This window comes from Lepidochelys kempii, chromosome 7 (assembly GCF_965140265.1).
Source record: "Lepidochelys kempii isolate rLepKem1 chromosome 7, rLepKem1.hap2, whole genome shotgun sequence".
NCBI classification, from domain to species: domain Eukaryota; kingdom Metazoa; phylum Chordata; order Testudines; family Cheloniidae; genus Lepidochelys; species Lepidochelys kempii.
Window position 1 is genome coordinate 44,878,376 of NC_133262.1, and position 20,769 is coordinate 44,899,144.

Sequence of the window (20,769 nt, forward strand, 5' to 3'; positions counted from 1 at the left end):
CTCATTCTAGATCTTACACACAATACATGGGCATGCTCAGGCCTAGCAGTCCTCCCATACCTTCACTAGACAGTTAAGAACTCTACTTCCTAGCAAGCCCCTAAAACTGAACCTGAACAGGACCTTAAAGCCTCCGGTGTTTATGATGGAGACTCATTAAATGTCAGCCATATATGGTGGTGTGAACGAGCCCATCTTTCTGTGTGCATGCACATGCACTGCTTGTTCTCAATGTTTTCGTATACATTGTTCCTTTCTGTCCCCAATGCCAGGCTGTGGGAATCACAGGGAGGGCAGGATGTAAGTTGGACTGGCTCTTCCTGAGCTTAGGAGAGGACCTAGCAAAGGATGACTACCTCCTCCCACACAGCCATCCAGGGCAGCCTAAGAGAGGAGAATTAGAAAATCCTGAAGACCAGCCACTCCCCCAACCTCAAGCACAACCTCTGCATCAGGGGCTGTGAGAAGAGAAGCAAATGCATGGAGGGGACTTGTGGGTGGTTTCCACTCCTTTGGCACTGAGCAGTCCAAAGGGAATAGAACAGGATAGAGAATCTACTTCAATATTAATTATGGCCCATTGACCTACCAGAAATAAGGTGTTTGGCCCTCAGACTGAAAAGGATGGACCTGTGTTCTTACCATGTTGGAACATGCACTGGCAAAGGTCATGAATTTGGGATTGAACTGCAGACAGGTTATAGGACCTGTGTGTTTCCCATCCAACACAGCCACCTTCATCCCACTCTCCCCATTCCAGACATGAATTTTTCCGTCCTCTGAACCTGTGGGTTGGAGAAGATAAACACACATAAAAGGCCAACAACAGAGGACAGAGAGTCAAAGTATCACTGGTAAACTGTAGCTGAGACACCAGAAGAGAGCTATCAGACCTACAGGAATCAATCTTTGATTGCCAGCTTTTTAAAAAGGTTGCAGGGCTAAATGCTGCCCATACAGAATACCATTCAAAGTCAGTGGAATTTGTACATGCAAGTATGAAAGGAGAATTTACCCCAACTTGTTGTGGGGGTATAGTTACCAAGAAGGAGTATACCGAGTTGATCAGAATAACTTTATATACTCAAGTCTATATATATATACACACACACACACACACACACACACACACCACAGATGGTGACACTTGGCATCAGCAGAGTGAGGTCTTGCATACATTTAAAATGCTAGTGGCACAGCAGCAGCTACACCGATGTAGTGCTTCAGTGTAAACACTACCTATGCCGACAAGAGCAATTCTCCCATGGGCGTAGGTAATCCACCTCCCCGAGAGGCGGTAGCTAGGTCGACAGAAGAATTTTTCCACTGACCTAGTGCTGTCTACACAGGGATTTAGGTCGGCCTAACGATGTTGCTCAGTTGTGTGGATTTTTCACACGCCTGGGCAACATAGCAAGTTTGACTTAATTTTCTAGTATAGACCAGCACTACGAAGAGAACAGCTTTGCTATGCACATTAATGACTTGAAGACCAACAGAGGATAAAAGGCATTGTTAAAAAGGTAGCTGTAGTGCTAAATAAAGCTCAGTGGCATCCTAAAAGCCATCTGATTATAATCCTGCAATTTGCATATCATTAAAGACCTGGTTTTCAGCAAGCTGTGCATGTATCTATGCATCTACTTGGAAGATGGAATATTGTATTTGTCTGCACAAATTCCCAGTTCATACACAGCGCAAGGTACGCATTGGACTTTGTTATATGCTTACTAGTTACATGCAGAATCAAATCAAAGATTCACACATGCGCACAACAGCTTGCTGAAAATCAGGCAATAGAAGTGCAATCTAGCCACTGAAAATTGTGCAGTCTGCAAATATGGTATGGTAAACCAGATTTCAGTGAGTTACGCTAAATGTGAATGGCCAACCTTGTTAAAGAGGTTTCAACTGTCATGATCACCATACAAGTTTTTATAGCAGAAGTCCATAAATTTTCATTTTAATGGGACACCTTGAATTTTTAAAACTGACTTCTTTTCAAAAATATTTAAGTCTTTGGTATAACCCCTTTTACATAAGATATCCTGACTTTTCAACAAAACCCCCAAAAAGAAGGTGGGGTTTTTGTTTCCTTTTTGTCTATATGGGATTTTTAGGAAAGAAGAAATTAAGTTGGCATCCAGGGTAAATTAGTCAAATTGCACAAAGCAAAATGGAAAAAAAAAAAGCATGATTCTGGAGTTTAGCAGTTGTAGGGATAAAGCTGAGAAAGAAGTGAATCTGTCCAACAACAGGAGGACTGAGGATACCAAAGAGTTTGAGAAGGGATATGTTTCCTGGCAAGAAGGGTAAAACATGCAGAACTAAGCTGTCTCCAAAGGATAAAACAAGGGGTGGGGGGGGGGGAGAGAAAAAAAGAAAAAAGGGACAGCCACCAGAATAAAGAACCACCATCAGAATGGTCTTTCCTGAGAAACTGAAAAACCACCCTAGATTTAATTTTAGTTATTAAGAAGAATTTATGGGCAGGTTACTGATGACCAGCTAGATTTCAACATTAGAATATCTTTAGGAGGAATATGAATGAGATTGTGGAGTTGTTTTGCAGACCAGCTTTCATTCACTGAGAGCAATGTATCCTAGAAGAGCCTAGTTGATACTGCGCAGATTACAGTACACAGGTAGCCCAAATAAAGAATGTAGTCCGCAGGTAGGATGGAGGGAGGCTGCAACATTCCAAACTATTCAGTTGCTTTTTACTCCTACACAATTTTACCCAGGCTGCTCTGCCAGTCCATCTCAACAGCAGCCTGAGGGGACCAACTCTTGGGGGTGATGGTAAGAGGGAAGTTCAGTCAGTAGCCCTTTCTAGCCTTCCTCTTGGCTGAGATTGCCAGCCAAGCTATCAATTAGCATCAGCTGTAGTGGTAATATGTGATGCAAACACTTGGCCAGTGGGAAACAGGGACAGACCTACTTACTAAATTAAACATTAAAGTACATTGTACTGAAATGACAGAGAGCATTGTAAGTGTCTCCCACAGCATAGTGAGGAAAGCATTTTGTAAGTCCTAAAATAGCCTCTTGCAGCCTTTAAACCAACTTTCAGTTTAATTATATTAATACCCAGTTTCAAAGCACTGAAATTGCTTTGTAAGAGGACACACAATGGCAGGCTACAAGGGGGTAAGGATATCTTACCAATCATTATGAACTGGGAATCTGGTGTGAACGATGCCTCCAACGTGACAGCCTTACTGTTATTATAACCCTACAATACAAAAGAGGTTAAAATGCCTTCAAGCCTGTGGCAAAGGAGACATGTTAAACCATACTTCCAGCTGAAGAACAGGAGCCCCTCCCTCAAGCATTACAGACTGCCCTATGCAAAGCTCTTCAAGTGCCACAGGAGGGGACAGAGCACAGATGTAAAGATTAGGAGTGGGGAATAATCAAGGTACTAAACCAAACAAACACTTTTCCCTCACTAGCAGAGCTTGAAAGCTCCATTAAAGGGAGTTAAATATCACAAGTAATTTCTAAAAGGGAAGAGGGAGAGAAATTTTCAAGTGAGCCAAGATTAAAGGGCTTGTCTACACTACAAAGTTAAGTTGACATAAGGTAGATCACATCAACCTAACTCTGGAGGTGTACACACTACAATGCTCCTCCCGCTACTTCAACACACCTGCTATGCCGACCTAATATCACCTCAATGAGAGATTTAAAACTTAAGGTCATGTAGTTAGAGCGATGCAGTCTCAGTGGAGACACTGCGTTGCTTACATTGCTTACTTCAACCTAAGTGACCTCCAAGAGATGTCCCACAATGCCTGTCATGACCGGTCTAGTCACCATTTTGAACTCTGCTGCCCTCCAGCCAGGTACACAGGCTTGCACTTCCTCCCCTTTTAAAGTCCCAGGAAGTTTTGAACTTGTTCTTTCTATGAGAGCTCTCCAACAGGAGCTGCTCAGTTGACCATGCCAGCTCCACACAGCAAACACGCTCCTGCCTGGAGTACACAGGAGGTGCTGGATCTCCTGGGTCTGTGGGGAGAGGAGACCATGCAGTCAGAGCTCCACTCCAGCCTTAGGAACTTTAACAGGTACAGCCAGATTGCTTGGGGCATGGAGGAGAACAGCTTGTAAAAATCAAAGAGCTGTGGCAGGCATACCAGGAGCAAGGGATGCAAACAGTTGCTCTGATGTAGAGCCACAGACACGCCACTTCTATACACTCTCCATATATCTTCCAGGACCACAGCAGTATCCAAGGCACTCTACCCAGCAGGAGATTAAACACAATGACAGCCTCACAGTCATTCAGCTGCAAGAGCCTCATTGGTGTATGTCCTTGTGAATCCCGTTCCCTCCCCTTTAAAGATGCTTTCCCCTGCATATATGAAGTTTACCTCAGCATTACACAGATAGGTTAGCATGGGTGTGGAAAAAAAAAAATCTACTTATGGAAAGTATGAATTTATCTTTATTTATATTCATCACATAGTGTCTGCTGCTAACATTCACAGACAACAGCAACGGGTGCACACAGTCATTATTAGAAGGTTCATAGCACGGTGCAAACAAACAATGCCAGGCTCAGCACACTACAGCAACACACATTACTGTGGCTCAGTGTTAAAATGCTCCCTTCAAGGCCTCCCTCAGCCAAATAGCCTCCCCATTGAGCTTCTCTTCTAGCCTTTCAGGTTTCAGAGTGGTAACCATGTTAGTCTGTATCAGCAAAAAAGAGGAGTCCTTGTGGCACCTTAGAGGCTAACAAATAAAAATTTGTTAGCCTCTAAGGTGCCACAAGGATTCCTCATTGTTCCTTGTTATAGCCTTGTGTTCATAACGCACAGCACAATACCAAACAGCAGTGCAGGATCCATGCTTTCTGACAGAGATGGCTGGCTTGCAGGTTACTAGGGCAATTGAGTACCCATTGAATGATTAGATTGAAAAACTTGCATAATATAATGCTAAACCTGCCCCCAAGGGACACTGCAAACCCTTCCCCAAGACACCCTGTGACCAGTTGCACAGTGGGATAGCTACCCATGGTGCACTGCTCTCAGTGTTGATACAAGAGCTGCTCCTGTGGATGTGCTCCATTGACACAAGGAGCATCGTGTGGACATGCAACGGTGTTTTAATTACAGAAATGGCTGTACGTCCATGTAACTTAAGTTACTTTAACTTTGTAGTGTAGACAAGGCCTAAGAAATCAGGGGTACAATCAGCGGCAAATTAGTAAAGAAGCCCTCTCTAATACTTATGTCATCCACAGGGCATCAGCTATCTCTATTACTGCAACTGGAAGGGAGCTCCAAGAGACCTGCCCCTGGAATACATGGAACTGGGGTGTTTTATCCTCCAAACTAATAATCCCACATCATCCCATCCCTGACAAGGACGTAGCAAAGACAGCAGTTTCCAAGAAGGCAACCAAGACAGCATACTCACCCCAAACGTATGCAGCACAGCACCCTTAAAGGCATCAATCAGTCGAAGGAACCCTCCATTGGTTGATATGAGGATGAGCTTCCCGTCATTACTGAACTTCAAGCCTGTCCACTCACAGGTTCGATCGTACTGCATCTTGAATGTAGCAAACGGACCCTTAAAAAAAAAAGTGGTGGTGGGGGGGGGGAATGATTTGTATGTATGTGCACACAAACACTTACTTTGTTGGTAAAAAAAAATTTATATCTCCAGCACGGAAAAACATTTTAGATTCCTAAAAGGAAATAAACCAGACTGATATTGAACAAGCCAGTACTAGGTGCCACACAAAGGATGGCAGGGGAGAGTAGCAACAACCTGTCATATATTGTGATGCAGCAGTGTTCTGACACGCCACGATTCTGTCATCTCCAATAGCAACCAAACCACAACAGGATGTTTAGGAAACTTGTGGTTTCACCACCATAAAAGAAACAACAGTGAACAAACATCTGGTTCACCACTACAGTCACCAGAGAGAAGAATCAATTCTCACATTACATCTGATTATACAGGGCCAGATTTAAATGTACAATATAGTGACCATTTGCTAACAAGGCCCCCAAAGCTAATTTAAACTAAGGGCTGGAGCATCAGCACTGTAGCTCTCATCTAAAAACAGAGCTGTTCTCCGCCCATTTGCAGCTACTGTCGCCCAGTTAGTTTTCCTTCTCTCTTGGATGTTGCTGCTAGGTCCACCTGACCTAGATATTCTTCCAGCAGGGCCAGCAAGGAGGAAGAAACATTAACTGCTGCTTCCCACGTGTTACAGGAAGCCTGAGAAATGGGTTTGAAGTTCCCTCTGACTCCTATCAGCCTCCCTACACCCAGGGGCATCATCAGCTTAAGGTAGCAATGCCATTCAGCTCCTCAGTGATGATACCCATAGGCTTGCTCCCAAGCCCTCTGTCTAGTCTCTGATGCCAGTTCTCCTGGAGCAGAGAATAAGTGGATTGTGCACTGGTAGATTGTGCTTCAGACCCCATTCTGTGTAGAAATGTGCCAGGCCTCTGAGGCAGCAGCATATGCCTGAACCTCAGAAGGTGGACCAGGTTCATAACCAGTCTTGGAGATACTGTTATCAAAGACCCCAAATGACACAAGAAAGCAAGGCTATGGAAATGGAGTATAGTTCAGTGCTGAGTATGTTGGTGGAGGGAGCACGAGGATGCAAAGGCTTATGATGGGGAGAAAAACGTGCGGGGAGAGCAAATGTCAGAGAGGAAGAGGTAGGAAGGTGAGAAGTGGTTGGGTCAGTAGGTGGGACATAACCCAGAACAAATGCTTTTTACAAGAAGTTGATCTGGGGACTCAGATTTTAATAATTCTCTGGCTCTGGGGTTAACTAGACTAACTTAAAAGTAGATCCAACATGGGATTTAAGGATCTGGTGGTGGCACCTACTTGTACAAGAAACTCTTATACAAAGCCCTTTTCATATATTAAGTTTTATCTCCTTGGTGCTGCTGGCTGTAGCACGTGCCAAGATGTTTCAAGGGATGCTCCAAAGTCCAGGGTTTACATGCTGTTTCTTGTAAGCTATAAAGTATCAGAAATGCATCTAGCTTGTCTCTTACCTTGTCAAAAGAGCGGAGATCGTACAGCTTCACCATTTCAGAATTGACTCCAGCAGCAAAGATCAGCCCCTCTGGGTCAAAGGAGCATACGGGCTTCCCCTGAAGATGCATTAAACCCTAGAACATGGAAAACAGTTAAACTTGAATTCAAGTTGGGAATACTGGCGTATGCACTAAGTCCATTTCTGACAGCTCCCTCAGCTGTGCACAGATCCAGCAGGGCAGTCTGCTGGTAGAACAGCTGGGTTTTCAATGGTCAGTCTTCAGTCTTATCAAGAATCTTTCAAAAGGCAGCTTCTCATGTCCCACACTGGCACTAGCCTCTCAATTCTGTACATGGAGTATCAACAAGTGGCTAAGTGGCCATTCATCCAGAAAGGGTATGAGGAACTAAATACATGGCCTCAACTCATCCCTAGTGGCACGTGATTATTATGGAACACTGTGAAAAGGACAATCCTAAGAGGTTAGTCAATTTAATACATTCTAAAAGTTAAAAGGTTTAGGACAGAGAGATGAGAAAGACTTTATATTAGCTTCACTATTAAGGTGAAATAATCTGATCGGTCTGAATTACTGCTGAAGAAATTTAGGAAAACAATTCAGATACACCCCCTGCTCAACACCCAACTACATCTCCTATGGGAAAGAAACTTGCATCACAAGAACAAAAGTAACCAACCAGAACAAGGAGTGCTGCAGAGGCAACATACTACACACTTCTGTGGGGAAGGGAGACGCATCTTGTATTAGTAACAATTATCACTTCTGAGAGTTTCACAGAACACTCCTGCTGGAAGTGATGGAGGTTGTGGGGCTAAAAGACTGACCATTCAGGGAGATGAGCACCCACGTGCAGCTCTGATAAACACTGTCACTACCTATGCTGATTTAACACAAAAACAAACCTTCTACAAGCTAGGAGGCAAAAAAAGTGTTAAACCAAAGAGATCAGATTCCCACACAAGGGTTAGCATAAGAGTCAAGGACAAAATTCTCACTCCACACAAACTTTGCACTGGTTTAACTACAGGTGTTACGTTAAATAACATAATGCAGCTTTGTTTAGTGGACACTCTTGCAACATTGTGTTTAGACAAGCCCTCAGCATGAACCTGAAAAACAGGGGAAATTAAGATTTTTACAATGTCAAAATTACATAAAGTCGCACATAGAATGGAAGTGAGATGTGGAGAACAATGTCACATCAGCAATATCTGCTGACTTCCCATGAGACCAAGCTAAAATTTAGAAAGCAAGAGGCTCTTACCAACATGCACACTACCAAAGAAAGCAAGGTTTCTGATTTAAAGGGCTTGTGCTTAGGCAGGTATAACTATGCTGCGAGAAAAAAAAAAAAAGTTTTCAATTTGTGCTTTACAGCTGGTCCTCATGAATCAGTGACTGTCTCCCTCTGAAGCTCTGTACTCCCAGTAAGGACGGAGGCATGTTTAGGACCTGCCAGTCTCTTCAACAAACATTTTTTCAACACTGCAAATATCGCAAGAGTCAAGGTGTGTGAATGCCAGGTACTTTCAGTGTCCATTTTATAGGAAGGCCTATTCAAGTTTCTGCTTTGGAGGGATTTTACTATGAAACCAGAAATACTAAGTACAGCATAATGGAGGTAACTGGTAATAACGAGAGATGTTAATGAATATACAATGTTACGGTAAGCTTTAGACAGCATTTTGGATAATTGACAAATTAGTTATAACATCCACAGCACTTGAAACAGTACGGGCTTATCATAGACAAAGTTGCAGTGTTAACATAGGGTGAATCTTCCAGCTTCCCCAAGTTTAATTCAGCTGGGAAACCCTGGAATCCTCCTGGCTTTAAGTCTGCTTGTGTATTTAACTGCTTAATGTTTTTCATTTTAAAAAAACAAACAAACAAAGCCAGAGCACTCAAGTAAGGGGTCCCATTCTGTCACCACTGATTCCAAGGTACATGAGAGACTTCTAGAGAAGACTGAAGACTGTTTGAGGCTACGGTGTCATTAATATGCTGACAACACCCAACTAGCTCCTTGTTTCATCAGCTTCAGAAGTTGCTCTTTTCTTGCCCTTCCAGCACTTCCCCAAGATAGAACCTGGAGGAAAGTGAGTGAGGACAGAGTGTATGCACAAAATGAATACCTAAACAGGGATTCTGCCTGAGATGACTTCTTCCGAATTCCAAGAATGCTGGTGGCAACCATGTAATACTTCATGATAGTATAAAAACGAGACCACCTATTTATTTAATCTACAACCCATTTTTCATCATTTCAAACTAGAAGCTTTCTTGCACATTTCATGGCAACTGTCAGCAGACATACAAGTGAATTTGGTATCCCACCTGGCAGTTTGGAGAGCGGAGATCCCAAAGTCGGATGGTTTTATCGAGTGATCCAGAAATAAAGGTATCATCCACTGGAGACATGGACAGGGCAACCACTCTGCAATACAGAAGATTAGACAGATCGGGTATCACACAGGTGTGCAAGAAAGTTAGCAAACTAACTATTATCCTGTTGGCTTCACACAAGTTCAAAATACTTAACATTTTTTATGGCATGAGAAGCAAAGTGAATTAAGTCTAACATGGTTTAGGTTCATTACAACACTGCTTTAGCCTCTCTTGTTCTGTTTCATAGCCACCAAAATCTTGATCACCGAAGTGTCCCCTTGTCACATCTCTTACCTCTTGCTGTGCCCTGGAAAGTATCGGATGTATTTATTATCATGTAGGGAGAGGTAACGAATTGTATCTGAAAGAAAATATAAGGAACACATAAGCATATATCATACAATAAATGTTCTCCACCAGATAGCAATGATGGTCTGCTTTGTCTTCAAGAGGGATGCTAAAATGGGATCAACTGAATTAGAAACTGAAACAAAGCAGTCTGGAAGAAAAAGAAACAGCAGAACTAGTGAGGATGGTCCCAATGGTCTGGAGAGAACACGAATACTTCATGTAGTGTAAATGAATTGCCATGAGATGTATACAGTTCTCTACTCCAAAGTTACTGAAGCAAAATAAAAATCAAATAATTGTTCAGTTTTTACTCAAGCATTTCTCACAGAACTACAGCTTTCTAAAAGTTCATGCCAGCATTTCCTGTTAGAAAGGAAGGGAGTATAGATTTATCATGCAAATACCATAGTCCTTTTAATGCAGCCATGCAAGAAGAACTGTCTCCAGCTAAATAACCACAGCAAAGGTGTGAACTTTGTCACTCAAAACGACAATGAGGCCATGTCTATACATACAGCTCTTCCGTCAGAATAAGAAACCCACCTCCACGAGTGGAGAGAGAAGCTCTCCCTCCAACATAGTGCTGTGCACATTACCTCTTATGGTGGTATAACTTATGTCGCTCAGGGTGTGGAATATTCACACCACTGAGTGACGTAAGTTTTGCTGGCATAGGCTGTAGCGTAGACATAGTCTGAGATGCAAATGTCAAAGCCAGGCTGGGACCATTTAAATACTAATTGCTAAGCACAGGCATTAAATACCTCAGAAGAAGAGGTTTTTTTAAAACAAAACAAAAAACAAAAACAAAAAAACTTGTTCCCTTTGTGCTTTCTTGCACCTCTTCCTGACTGGAAAAAGCTTTGGGAGTAAAGGAGGAATAAGTAACGAGAACAGAAGAAAAGACCCTTTTCATCTAACAGCACTTTCTTTACAAAAACGTAAAATAGCACAGGACAGAATTGATCATAGTATTTTGAAGTCAGTAATTCTTTTAAGTGGCCTTCACCAAATATAGACTACAGTACTAACAGCAATTTTCTTTTGGAAGATTCTGTTGAGATTTTTCACCGCAGATTGAAAGAATTCTACAGAACATAATTCACCTGAATACAAGTGTTGAGAATACTTTTATTTGCACATGCATTTGTGAATGGAGCAGTGTAAATAAGATCAAATTAAGTCTCCAACATCAGCAGTAAACTTTTACTAGGGGAGACAAAAAGAGGGAAAAATAAAAGTAGCTAACTACCTCCCAATTTCTTTTTTACATAAACCCTGTTTTAGAAATATAGATGGACAAAAAGACTGATGTTATAGGAAACCAAAGCAGGGTTTTTTTTTTGTTTTTGTTATTAAGTTTTGACACCTGTTGATTGTTTATTCAGGTTGACATGTTCAATACAGTTACATCAACAAGTGGTGCTGAGACTGCAACATTAATACCAAATTAAGGTAAAGGTGGAAAATTCTGTTTTCACCTTTGTTATTGCAATACTAGCTGGTGGGCTAAATGACTTTTCTGCAAGGCAGGGTGAGAGTAATGAGTTTGTAATCTGTGGGGAACACCTTCTGGACATCTGGAAGGCTAGAATATTTTTCTAAATGCCTTTTTCTGTAAAATACACGTTATGTGGAAAATCCCTCAAATCCAACAATTCTTGACAAAGATTTTCCATTGAGTCAGCTGAGGTCAGAGTTCTCCACAGTCCTCCAGAGTCTGGCAAGAGAACTTTAAGGGTAACTTGGTGACCAAGCATGAATAGCTCAATCTGATGCACCATTCTGAAAGGCTTCTTTTCCTTTGGAGTACCTTCAGATGATCAAATGTCATAAGTCAATCCACCAAAATCAGGAGTTTTACATCCCATTATCGTTAGTACTTACCTGTTTTTACACAGCAAATTTGGTACATATTCCTAGTTTTTCTGCTAAAAACTGCAGTTACCTGTTTTAGAAGAACACAGGTGAAATCTTACCTTCCTCTGCTAAATACAAACCATTTGTGAAGCACGAGTGGGTGATCCTTTTAGCCGACAGTGCGCTGTCCCAGGCAAGGCAGTGGCCTGTACAGTTATCTCCTGTACCGGGTGGTATCATAGACCCTCAAACTGTACAAACTACTACCTCAGCCTGGAATTAGGCAAGAGGAACCAGGTTTGAAGCTCTTGAGGAACCCTTCAGAAAGAACTGCATCAGAAGCAATTCAGAGGCATATATGTACTTGTGTGCAAATACCAGCATTCGTACAGTAAAGGAATGGCTTCATTTCACCCTTCTCTTTCTGTAAATGCAACATCCTGAAAAGTTAACATCCTGTACACTTCCCACAGTTTCACTCATAGGGTCTATGCAAACTATGGACCACCACAGGAGGAAAGCATGCTAGTTTTCTCAGGCCAGTTTACAATTACTTGCAGTACAAATACTAGTAATAAATCTTTTCTAATCCATTTCTATCACCAGTGTATTTGCTTTAAAAGCTACTCAAAGAGAAACCACTTACAAAATGATAATCAAACTTCAAACCATCAAATTACAAATACCACCTTAACACAATGGATTTAAAGACAATAAACAAATATTGCACCAGGTCAGAGCTTCTCTCAATGAATGATACCACAATGGAGATCAACGCAAAAGTAAAATACTATCATTACAATGAGACAGTCAGTAAGTGCAGAAAATAAATTATAACCATGAGAGAAAGCTATATGAGGATCAGAAAATTGATTGGGAGCTTCACCAGGAATGAAGTTCTCCAAGGATTCCTGACATTACAGCACAGTCATTTATACCAGCTGTTTCTGACACAGGGAAGAAGAATCACTTTGTGGAGGAAAGAATGTGAACCTGTGGGAGCTGATGAATTAAATAAAAAATTTTAACACCCAACTAATCCTTTCACCCCAGGCTCGGCAAGCAAGCAACTTTAATTCACTGAAGATTATGAAGTGCAGTTATGACGAGAAATGACTATGGAAAAAGAGAGACAGACACTTCAAAACAGATGGATTGCCCATGCATATTATACTGGGAAAGCAGAGGGGCCAATGGACAAAGTCAAGATTGGATGCACAAGAGATGTGTTCTACTCCAGGCTTAGTTAGTGATTTGCTACATCACCTCAATTTCCTGCCCTCCATTCTGTACAAACAGGGAGAATATGTCCCTATCTTTGTAAGGCACTTTGAGATATAGAGGTGAAAGATACTATAGAAATGCTATGTATTGTTTTGAGTCATCTGCTTGCTTTGACAATTCTTTTGTTAAGGTACTCTTTACCCCTGTTGATACTGCAAAGCCAACACAGCTATAAGAGCACACTTGCATGAGCCGGAATGGAACCCACAGAATTGTTAACTAAGTTCCAGATACAGAATCTTAATCAGTGATGAAGCACTAGCCAGAAGAAAGTTTGCCTCTTGATCTCAAATTGAATTTGAAAGGTTGTCAGAAAGAAAACATCACAAACAACAGTTTTTAAAATGTTAGCTTGAGCACCATTTGCTGTAGAGTCACTGAGTGGGGAAAAATCTTCACAATGGCGTTTTTCAAGGCATAACTATTCAAAACTTCACTAATAAGGTAGTAACTATGTTTATATGAAACAGTCACAGAGAAGCTAAACGATTGGACCCATATCAAACAGCCAAGAATAGAACTCATCTCCCTTCAAACAATTAAATCATGTTAACTCTGGTTATTATAGCAAAGAGGATCAGCAACAATAGGTCATTCATTATGTTAGCGAATGACTGAGTTATGCTTTAAAGATTAACATCTCTGTTTGCCACCATCCTAGAGGTTGCTAAAAATGAGCCATTCATATCAGTCAAGACCAAAGCTTTCCCCAGCCCTCCACTACTGTTTATCTGGGCGTGCCATCTAAGTGCAGAAAGATTAAACACGGTCACTTACCATCTATTTTGTTGGAGCTGTACACCACAGTGTTGGCAGCATGTGTGTATCTGATTAGGTCCACTCCATACTTTTTACTATACAGTGTTCTCTTTGGTCTGTCAAAAGAAAATACAGAAATAATTATGTCTACTTCAACACACAAGAGCTCAAGCTGCAACCTACCAACTATTAGTCTACTTTTTAGTAACTTAAAACTATAAATCCTTTGAGGTACCAGGTCCTTTTATATGAGGAAGGAAAACTGTTGAGATCATTAAGACCAGAAAACAGAACCAAAGGGGACCTAGTCACATCGTGCACTAATGGATTAGCCTTCCACCTCTGGGGACCTATATTAAAAACCTAAGATAATTAATAGGACTCATTTTAGTTTCTTGTGAACAAGATATCACCACAACAGTCACTGTAGAATTTGACACATGCTCATGCCAGCTCAGGAAACACAAGGAATTGGGGGTGTTTTAAGCTAGGAATGGGCAACAGTTGACAAAGTTGTATGGTATAAGCTACAGCATGAGACACTAAACCTAGTACAAGTTATGACAGTCTGTTCCTTGCTTTCACTGGTGCTAAATTCATGCACACACCATAAAGTGTAACTTGGATTCTTTCCCAATACCTTAAAAGAACCCAAACCTCTCTTTTTCATTCATTCTCAAACAGAGGAAGACTCTGGATCCGCTTTAGGAAACATTTTGGGAATATCTTCGACATTTCTTCCACAAGTTAAAAGGCCAATAGACAAATGTTATTGGGGGGGGGGACGGGGACACGACACCCACACATACTATTTGCTTCTAGTACTCCAAAATTTCAGTAACCTCTATCCCAAAAGTCAAATTCTGACATGTCCAGAGCCTCAGTAAAGGCCTGAATATGCTAAAGGAAGTTAAGATACAAATTAATTTGTTTTGTTTTCAGAATACAAGTGGACAAAACTTTAACTGCAACATACTGCAGTGTAAGGTTTCAGTTTCTGCTTACAACCAGAGGGAACTCAAGGAGGTAGATTGTCTGAAACTGATCTGACAACCACCACATTTTATGTATAAACAAGTATTCATTCAAAATTTCCAGAGATACTGAGTGACTTAGTACTAAAACTCCAAATTCCAAGAATCAAACCTGATACTAGCCCACTGAATCTTCTTCCAATACACACACATTCTCTGTCCCACCATAGTTTACCTTGGCTGTACCACTGATCAAATTCTCAAGCATTTTTTCAAGTGTTAGAAGTTTAGCATCTCCACTGGCTTCTCTTCCCCATCACATCAAATGTAGATGTTTTGTTCACTCTTTAGAATCCCAACGTAACTCAAGCCAGGCTGGGAAAAATCATATTGCTCAGAGACCTAGAACAAGCATAAGCCGGAAAGTTGAATGACTTCGGGCACAGTAGCATAGAGCTGCTAGAGGGAGAGTGACCAAAGGAGCTAAAATGGAGTGCAGAAAAGAGTTGAGCTGCTGCACAGACAAGGAGAGACAAAATGACTAAGCAGAGCAATAAAACTGAGCTGCAAGGCAGAGGAGAGGAAATGGGCCTAGTTGATGTTAACTATAAAGTAGTGCCTTGGGAGAATGGGTGGGAGGAGTGAGTAGTGAACTACTTGAGCATGCCCAAGACTATGGACTTGTCTTCACTGCAGGCGTAATTGGAAGGCATTTTATCACAAGGTTAAGTGTTAGGTTAGCTTGCCAACCAAGCCAGTGTAGGCTTTGAAGTAAAATAAACTTGACTATTTACTGCTGCAAAACAATTCGATTGGTTTTAGGAGGGAAATGGCTGCTCTAATATTTTGTTACAACTTTGTAACCAAAGTTTGCTGCTGTTCCCAGAATCAGCCAGTTTAATTTGCAAATAAATCCCCGACTGCCACACTATTTTAAAACACATTTGTATTAAAAATTATACACAAACTGTCAATTTAAAAAATGCCTGGATACACTTTTTTTTTTAAATCCAAAAAACTCAACAAGCAGCCTGGATCTGCAGATGGTAATACTGAAGTCCCTGTGCCAACTAAATGGAACACTAAAGTTTCTTGTAAAAAAGATTAATGTTTTGTGTAATTTGCACAAAGCATGAGAATCTGATAAGAGCTGTCTTCTTGTAAATTGGTGCACGACCTCTAGAATTCACTGAACACATTCAACTTTCCTTCTTATAATTGTACTAGGTCTCTAAGCAATGATTCATATTTGTATGACTCCTCTTTGGCTCATGAAATGTACGGAAACAGAAAATGTGTCATTTTGTCCATAAGAAGCTCTTATTAGATTACTCCATAAAAACCCAACAAGGAGATCCAAAAGAGTGTGTCTTTTTAAAAAAAACCTGGATTATAGTCACTGAACAATTTCAATTCTTAGAGATTTTGAAATATCCTGCCACTTGCAAGCCAAAAGTGGCCTTAATCCTGGAACAATACAAACATCCACAAAGTAAAATACTTTGGAGGCAATTACAATGTGTCCTAGGGACATTCTCAGAACGAATACAGTAAGATAAGCTTACTGATGAAGATACTGACAAGCCTGTACCTGAGCAAGAATCAATGCCCATCCGTTTTGTACAGGTTGGGCAACTTTGTACTATCTTCTGGATGCAGCAATTAATACAGCAAAAACAATGAGGAATCCTTGTGGCATTTTAGAGACTAGCATTTATTTGGGCATAAGCTTTTGTGAGCGAAAACCCACCTCATCAGATGCATGTAGTGAAAAATATACAGTAAGCAGTATAAATATTACACATGAAAATATGGGAGTTGCCTTACCAAGTCTGGGGGGGTGGTGTGTGTGTCAGTGCTAACTAGGCCAATTCAGTTAAGGTGAAAGTGGCCTATTCTCAACAGTTGACGAGAAGGGGTGAATATCAAGAGAGGGAAAAGTACTTTTGTAGTGCTAACAAGGCCAATGTAATCAAGGTGGATGTCGCCCATTTCCAAATGTTGACAAGAAAGTGTGAGTATCAGCAGAGGGAAAATTACTTTTTGTAGTGACCCATCCACTCCCAGTCTTTATTCAGGCCTAATTTGATGGTGTCCAGTTTGCAAATTAATTCCAGTTCAGCAGTTTCTTGAAGTCTGTTTTTGAAGTTTTTTCGTTGAAGAATTAAGTCTGTTATTGAGTGTCCAGGGAGGTTGAAGTGCTATCCTACTGGTTTTTGAATGTTACAATTCTTGATGTCTGATTTGTGGGTCCGTTTATTCTTTTGCATAGAGACTGACCGGTCTGGCCAATGTACATGGCAGAGGGGCATTGCTGGCACATATCACATTGGTAGATGTGCAGGTGAACAAGCCCCTGATGGTGTGGCTGATGTGGTTAGATCCTATGATGGTGTCCCTTGTATAGATATGCAGACAGAGTTAGAGACTAACAAATTTATTTGCCAAGGTGTCACAAGGACGCCTCACTGTTTTTGCTGATACAGACTAACATGGCTACCACTCTGAAACCAATTAATATAGGTTTCAGAGTAACAGCCGTGTTAGTCTGTATTCGCAAAAAGAAAAGGAGTACTTGTGGCACCTTAGAGACTAACCAAGTTATTTGAGCATGAGCTTTCGTGAGCTACAGCTCACTTCATCGGATGCATACCGTGGAAACTGCAGAAGACTTTCTATACACACAGAGAATATGAAACAATACCTCCTCCCACCCCACTGTCCTGCTGGTAATAGCTTATCTGAAGTGATCATCAGGTTGGGCCATTTCCAGCACAAATCCAGGTTTTCTCACCCTGGATTTGTGCTGGAAATGGCCCAACCTGATGATCACTTCAGATAAGCTATTACCAGCAGGACAGTGGGGTGGGAGGAGGTATTGTTTCATATTCTCTGTGTGTATAGAAAGTCTGCTGCAGTTTCCACGGTATGCATCCGATGAAGTGAGCTGTAGCTCACGAAAGCTCATGCTCAAATAACTTGGTTAGTCTCTAAGGTGCCACAAGTACTCCTTTTCTTTTTGCAATTAATATAGGTTATTCTTGTATAAAGGTGCATAGCAATTGAATCTCCTCATAGTGATGCTGCATTCTTGATCACCCACAGACTTGTGCTTGCTAACCTGGATCTCAAAAAACATTGTCCATATCTTAAAGTGTGAATCTGTTTTGAAAAACTGTAAAATTTGAAGTTCTAAGTTAAAAAAAGTGTTAACTAAGCTAAGCTGAGGCCTTTCAGGCAACTGTAAGTAATTTTGGAGGTGTCCATCCAGGGATGCTGAGCTGTGAGTCAAACCACTGCAACAAAGGTAATGATCAATCATTTGAGTTGTTACCCATTTGGGCCATGCAACAGAAACTGAGACAGGGGCTAATATAGCCCAATTTAGGTGCATTTATAAGATCAGGCAAATATGCAGACACATTGTTTACCATGATTACCTGCCATTTCTCACATTTCAAGGAGATGATCTCCTTCAGAGACTTTGACATTGCTGACCCTTGAAAGCTTTGTTGCTTTAACTATGCTGGCATAAAACTGCAAAAGAATCCTAGTGTAGAAGCAGTTATACCAAAATGAAAGTGTACATACACCTGTAGAGCTTACTGAGGTCTGTCAAAGTGAAATAAGCAACACAAGTATAAAGCACCTTATACCAATAATTATGCTGATAAAAGCAATAGTGTATGTCAATTAAAAAAAAAAAAAAGAAAAAACAGCAATCCTCTCACCAACAGTAATGCTGGCAGAACTCAGTGAGTTTAGACCAGGCATTTCAAAAGCTAGGAAGCACTATGTCGGAACACAGCAATGAAAGAGAATCATCCTGCCCTTATTTTTAAAAGCATATTATTAGGGATAACAAGTTTGAAAAGGTAAGGATTTCTGGCTCCTTGGAGGCAAAACTGTAGGGAAAAAACTGATCTACAGGCCTGATGCTGTCAAGTTTCACCATGGTACAGCAACCATCATTCAGTTTCCAGTGCTTTGAGTCCACACTATGGCCTAGTGATAAGAGAAGTAATCCAATATAGCAATGTACAAATTAAGTATCTTCGAGGCCACTTTACAAAAACAAGTAAGGAGAAAAGTGGCTTATCAATAGATGCCTTTAAAATTGCACCTACTTTCAAATGCACAAATGACAGTGGATATGCATGTTTTAAAAAATCCTGTAACCAGGCAACCTACACTTCCAGATACATTTATCTTGACAAAACGTGAATTACCTTTTAGCACTGCAATATCAAACTGTGGATTTTCCACAATGACATTAATCTAAACAAGTCCACATCAGGACATGACACAGATATAAACTAAAGGCCCAAATGTAGATGCATTCCAGTCTCATCAAGCTATTGTCTACTGATATGAAGTGTATTCCTGGGGAAATTCTGCACCAAAAAATTAAAAATTGTACACACAACATTTTAAAATTCCACAAAAATTATCAAAACAACACTATATAATCACGTCAGTTTCAATTATTTGGGTAATTTATTCCAAAGTACCTGTCAGCATGTATGCCTAACAATACAGACACACAAAAATTCCCTTAGGAGTAGAGGGTTAAAGAAACCCCTAAGACAGGGGTGGGCAAACTTTTTGGCCTAAGGGCCTCATCTGGGTATGAAAATTGTATGGTGAGCCATGAATGCTCACAAAATTGGGGGCGAGGGTGTGGTGGGCTCTGGGATGGGGCTGGGGATGAGGGATTGGGGTTGCAGGAGGGTGCTCCAGGCTGGGACTGAGGGGTTTGGAGGGCAGGAGGGGGATCAGGACTGGGGCAGAAGGTCGGGGTGCCAGCTTCGGTCAGCACTTACCTCAAGCAGCTCCCAGAAGCAGCAGCATGTCTCCATTCCAGCTCCTACGCGGAGGCGTGGCCAGGCGGCTCTGTGCAGCCAATGGGAGCTGCAGGGGTGGCGCGTGGGGCAGGGGCAGTGTGCAGAGCCCCCTGGCAAGCCCCGGACCCTGGCAGGAGCTCGAGGGCCAAATTAAAAGGTCTGGGAGGCCAGAAGCGGCCCACGGCCATAGTTTGCCCACCCCTGCCCTAAGACAACCCAGTTCCTGTTTCTCCGCCCTCCTCCCCGGGCCAGACACTGCCCTCCCTAGCTCAGGCACTCACACCCCCTGCTCCCCAGGGATCCAAAGGGAGAAACAGCCTGACGCTGGGTCTTGGGCTTGCATGGAGTTTCCTGCACACCGCCATCTCCTTCCTTCAGGGCATGCTGGGAACTGCAGCTGCCAGGAACTCTCCAGCTCCTCCTCCCCCTCCCCACAGCAGTGTCTCCCAGGTCCAGTGGCCCTTCGTGGCGGCCTGCTGCTCATTTCTGGCGGGGGGGGGGGGGGGGTGAGGTTGGGGAATTCTGCACACGCAACATTAATTTCTGCAAAATTCTGTATTGCACAGTGGTGCAGAATTCCCCCAGGAGCAGAAGCGGGACTAGGAACAGTACCATCATGGACAGTCACAGTAACTGCTCATCAGCGCCAGCATTAGTGGAGGATGTACAATCAAGATGTAGATTTCAAAGCTAGCGGACACCATCCATATTATTAGGGTATTAGATTTTACTTGAATTTGAAATAACTTATAGTCTTAGTTTAGGCTCAGACAGGCGGGGGCAGTAACATTTTAATTTGTATGAAAGCAAAAAGACATACTACACATAAAACCAAGTGACATACTGAAAACAAGTATAAAAAGAATCCACACAAAGTAGTCCAAAACAGAACAACCAGAATGCAGAGAGATGCCATTCAACAATCACAACAGCGACAATAGTTCATTTTAACTTCTTTGACAGAATAAAAGCACAGGCAAGTAACTTTTTTCTTGTCAAATAATCACACCACCTCTCCCTACTCATATGGGCTACCATTTTATTATACAGTCCCACACCACCTCCACTCGGCTACTACTGCCCTCTTCATCCACTTCCCCTACAAGGCTGTGTTTTTTTTGTTTGTTTTTTTAACTCTAACCATCTTATGTATACCTTGCAGCCTACTTTGGTCATTCATGCCACTCCACCCCTCACTGAATTCCTAAAAGCTCACCTCTACAATAAGATGCACAGCATAAGATTTGAGAAAATTCT

At 41.7% G+C, this 20,769-nt stretch overlaps 1 protein-coding gene across 3 annotated transcripts in view; it reads right to left on the bottom strand.

The window, feature by feature from the left end:
• Nucleotides 1-20,769, bottom strand: part of WDR82 (WD repeat domain 82) — a 33,567-nt gene that overhangs the window by 4,105 nt on the left and 8,693 nt on the right. The window contains exons 2-8 of one of the 3 annotated variants that reach the window (XM_073352474.1): nt 13,713-13,810; nt 9,735-9,801; nt 9,390-9,489; nt 7,047-7,163; nt 5,431-5,586; nt 3,166-3,235; nt 643-785 (exon numbers count right to left, since the gene is read on the bottom strand). In XM_073352474.1, coding sequence (XP_073208575.1) covers nt 643-785; nt 3,166-3,235; nt 5,431-5,586; nt 7,047-7,163; nt 9,390-9,489; nt 9,735-9,801; nt 13,713-13,810 — 751 coding nt within the window. The other 2 variants (XM_073352471.1, XM_073352473.1) reach the window with 2 other exon arrangements.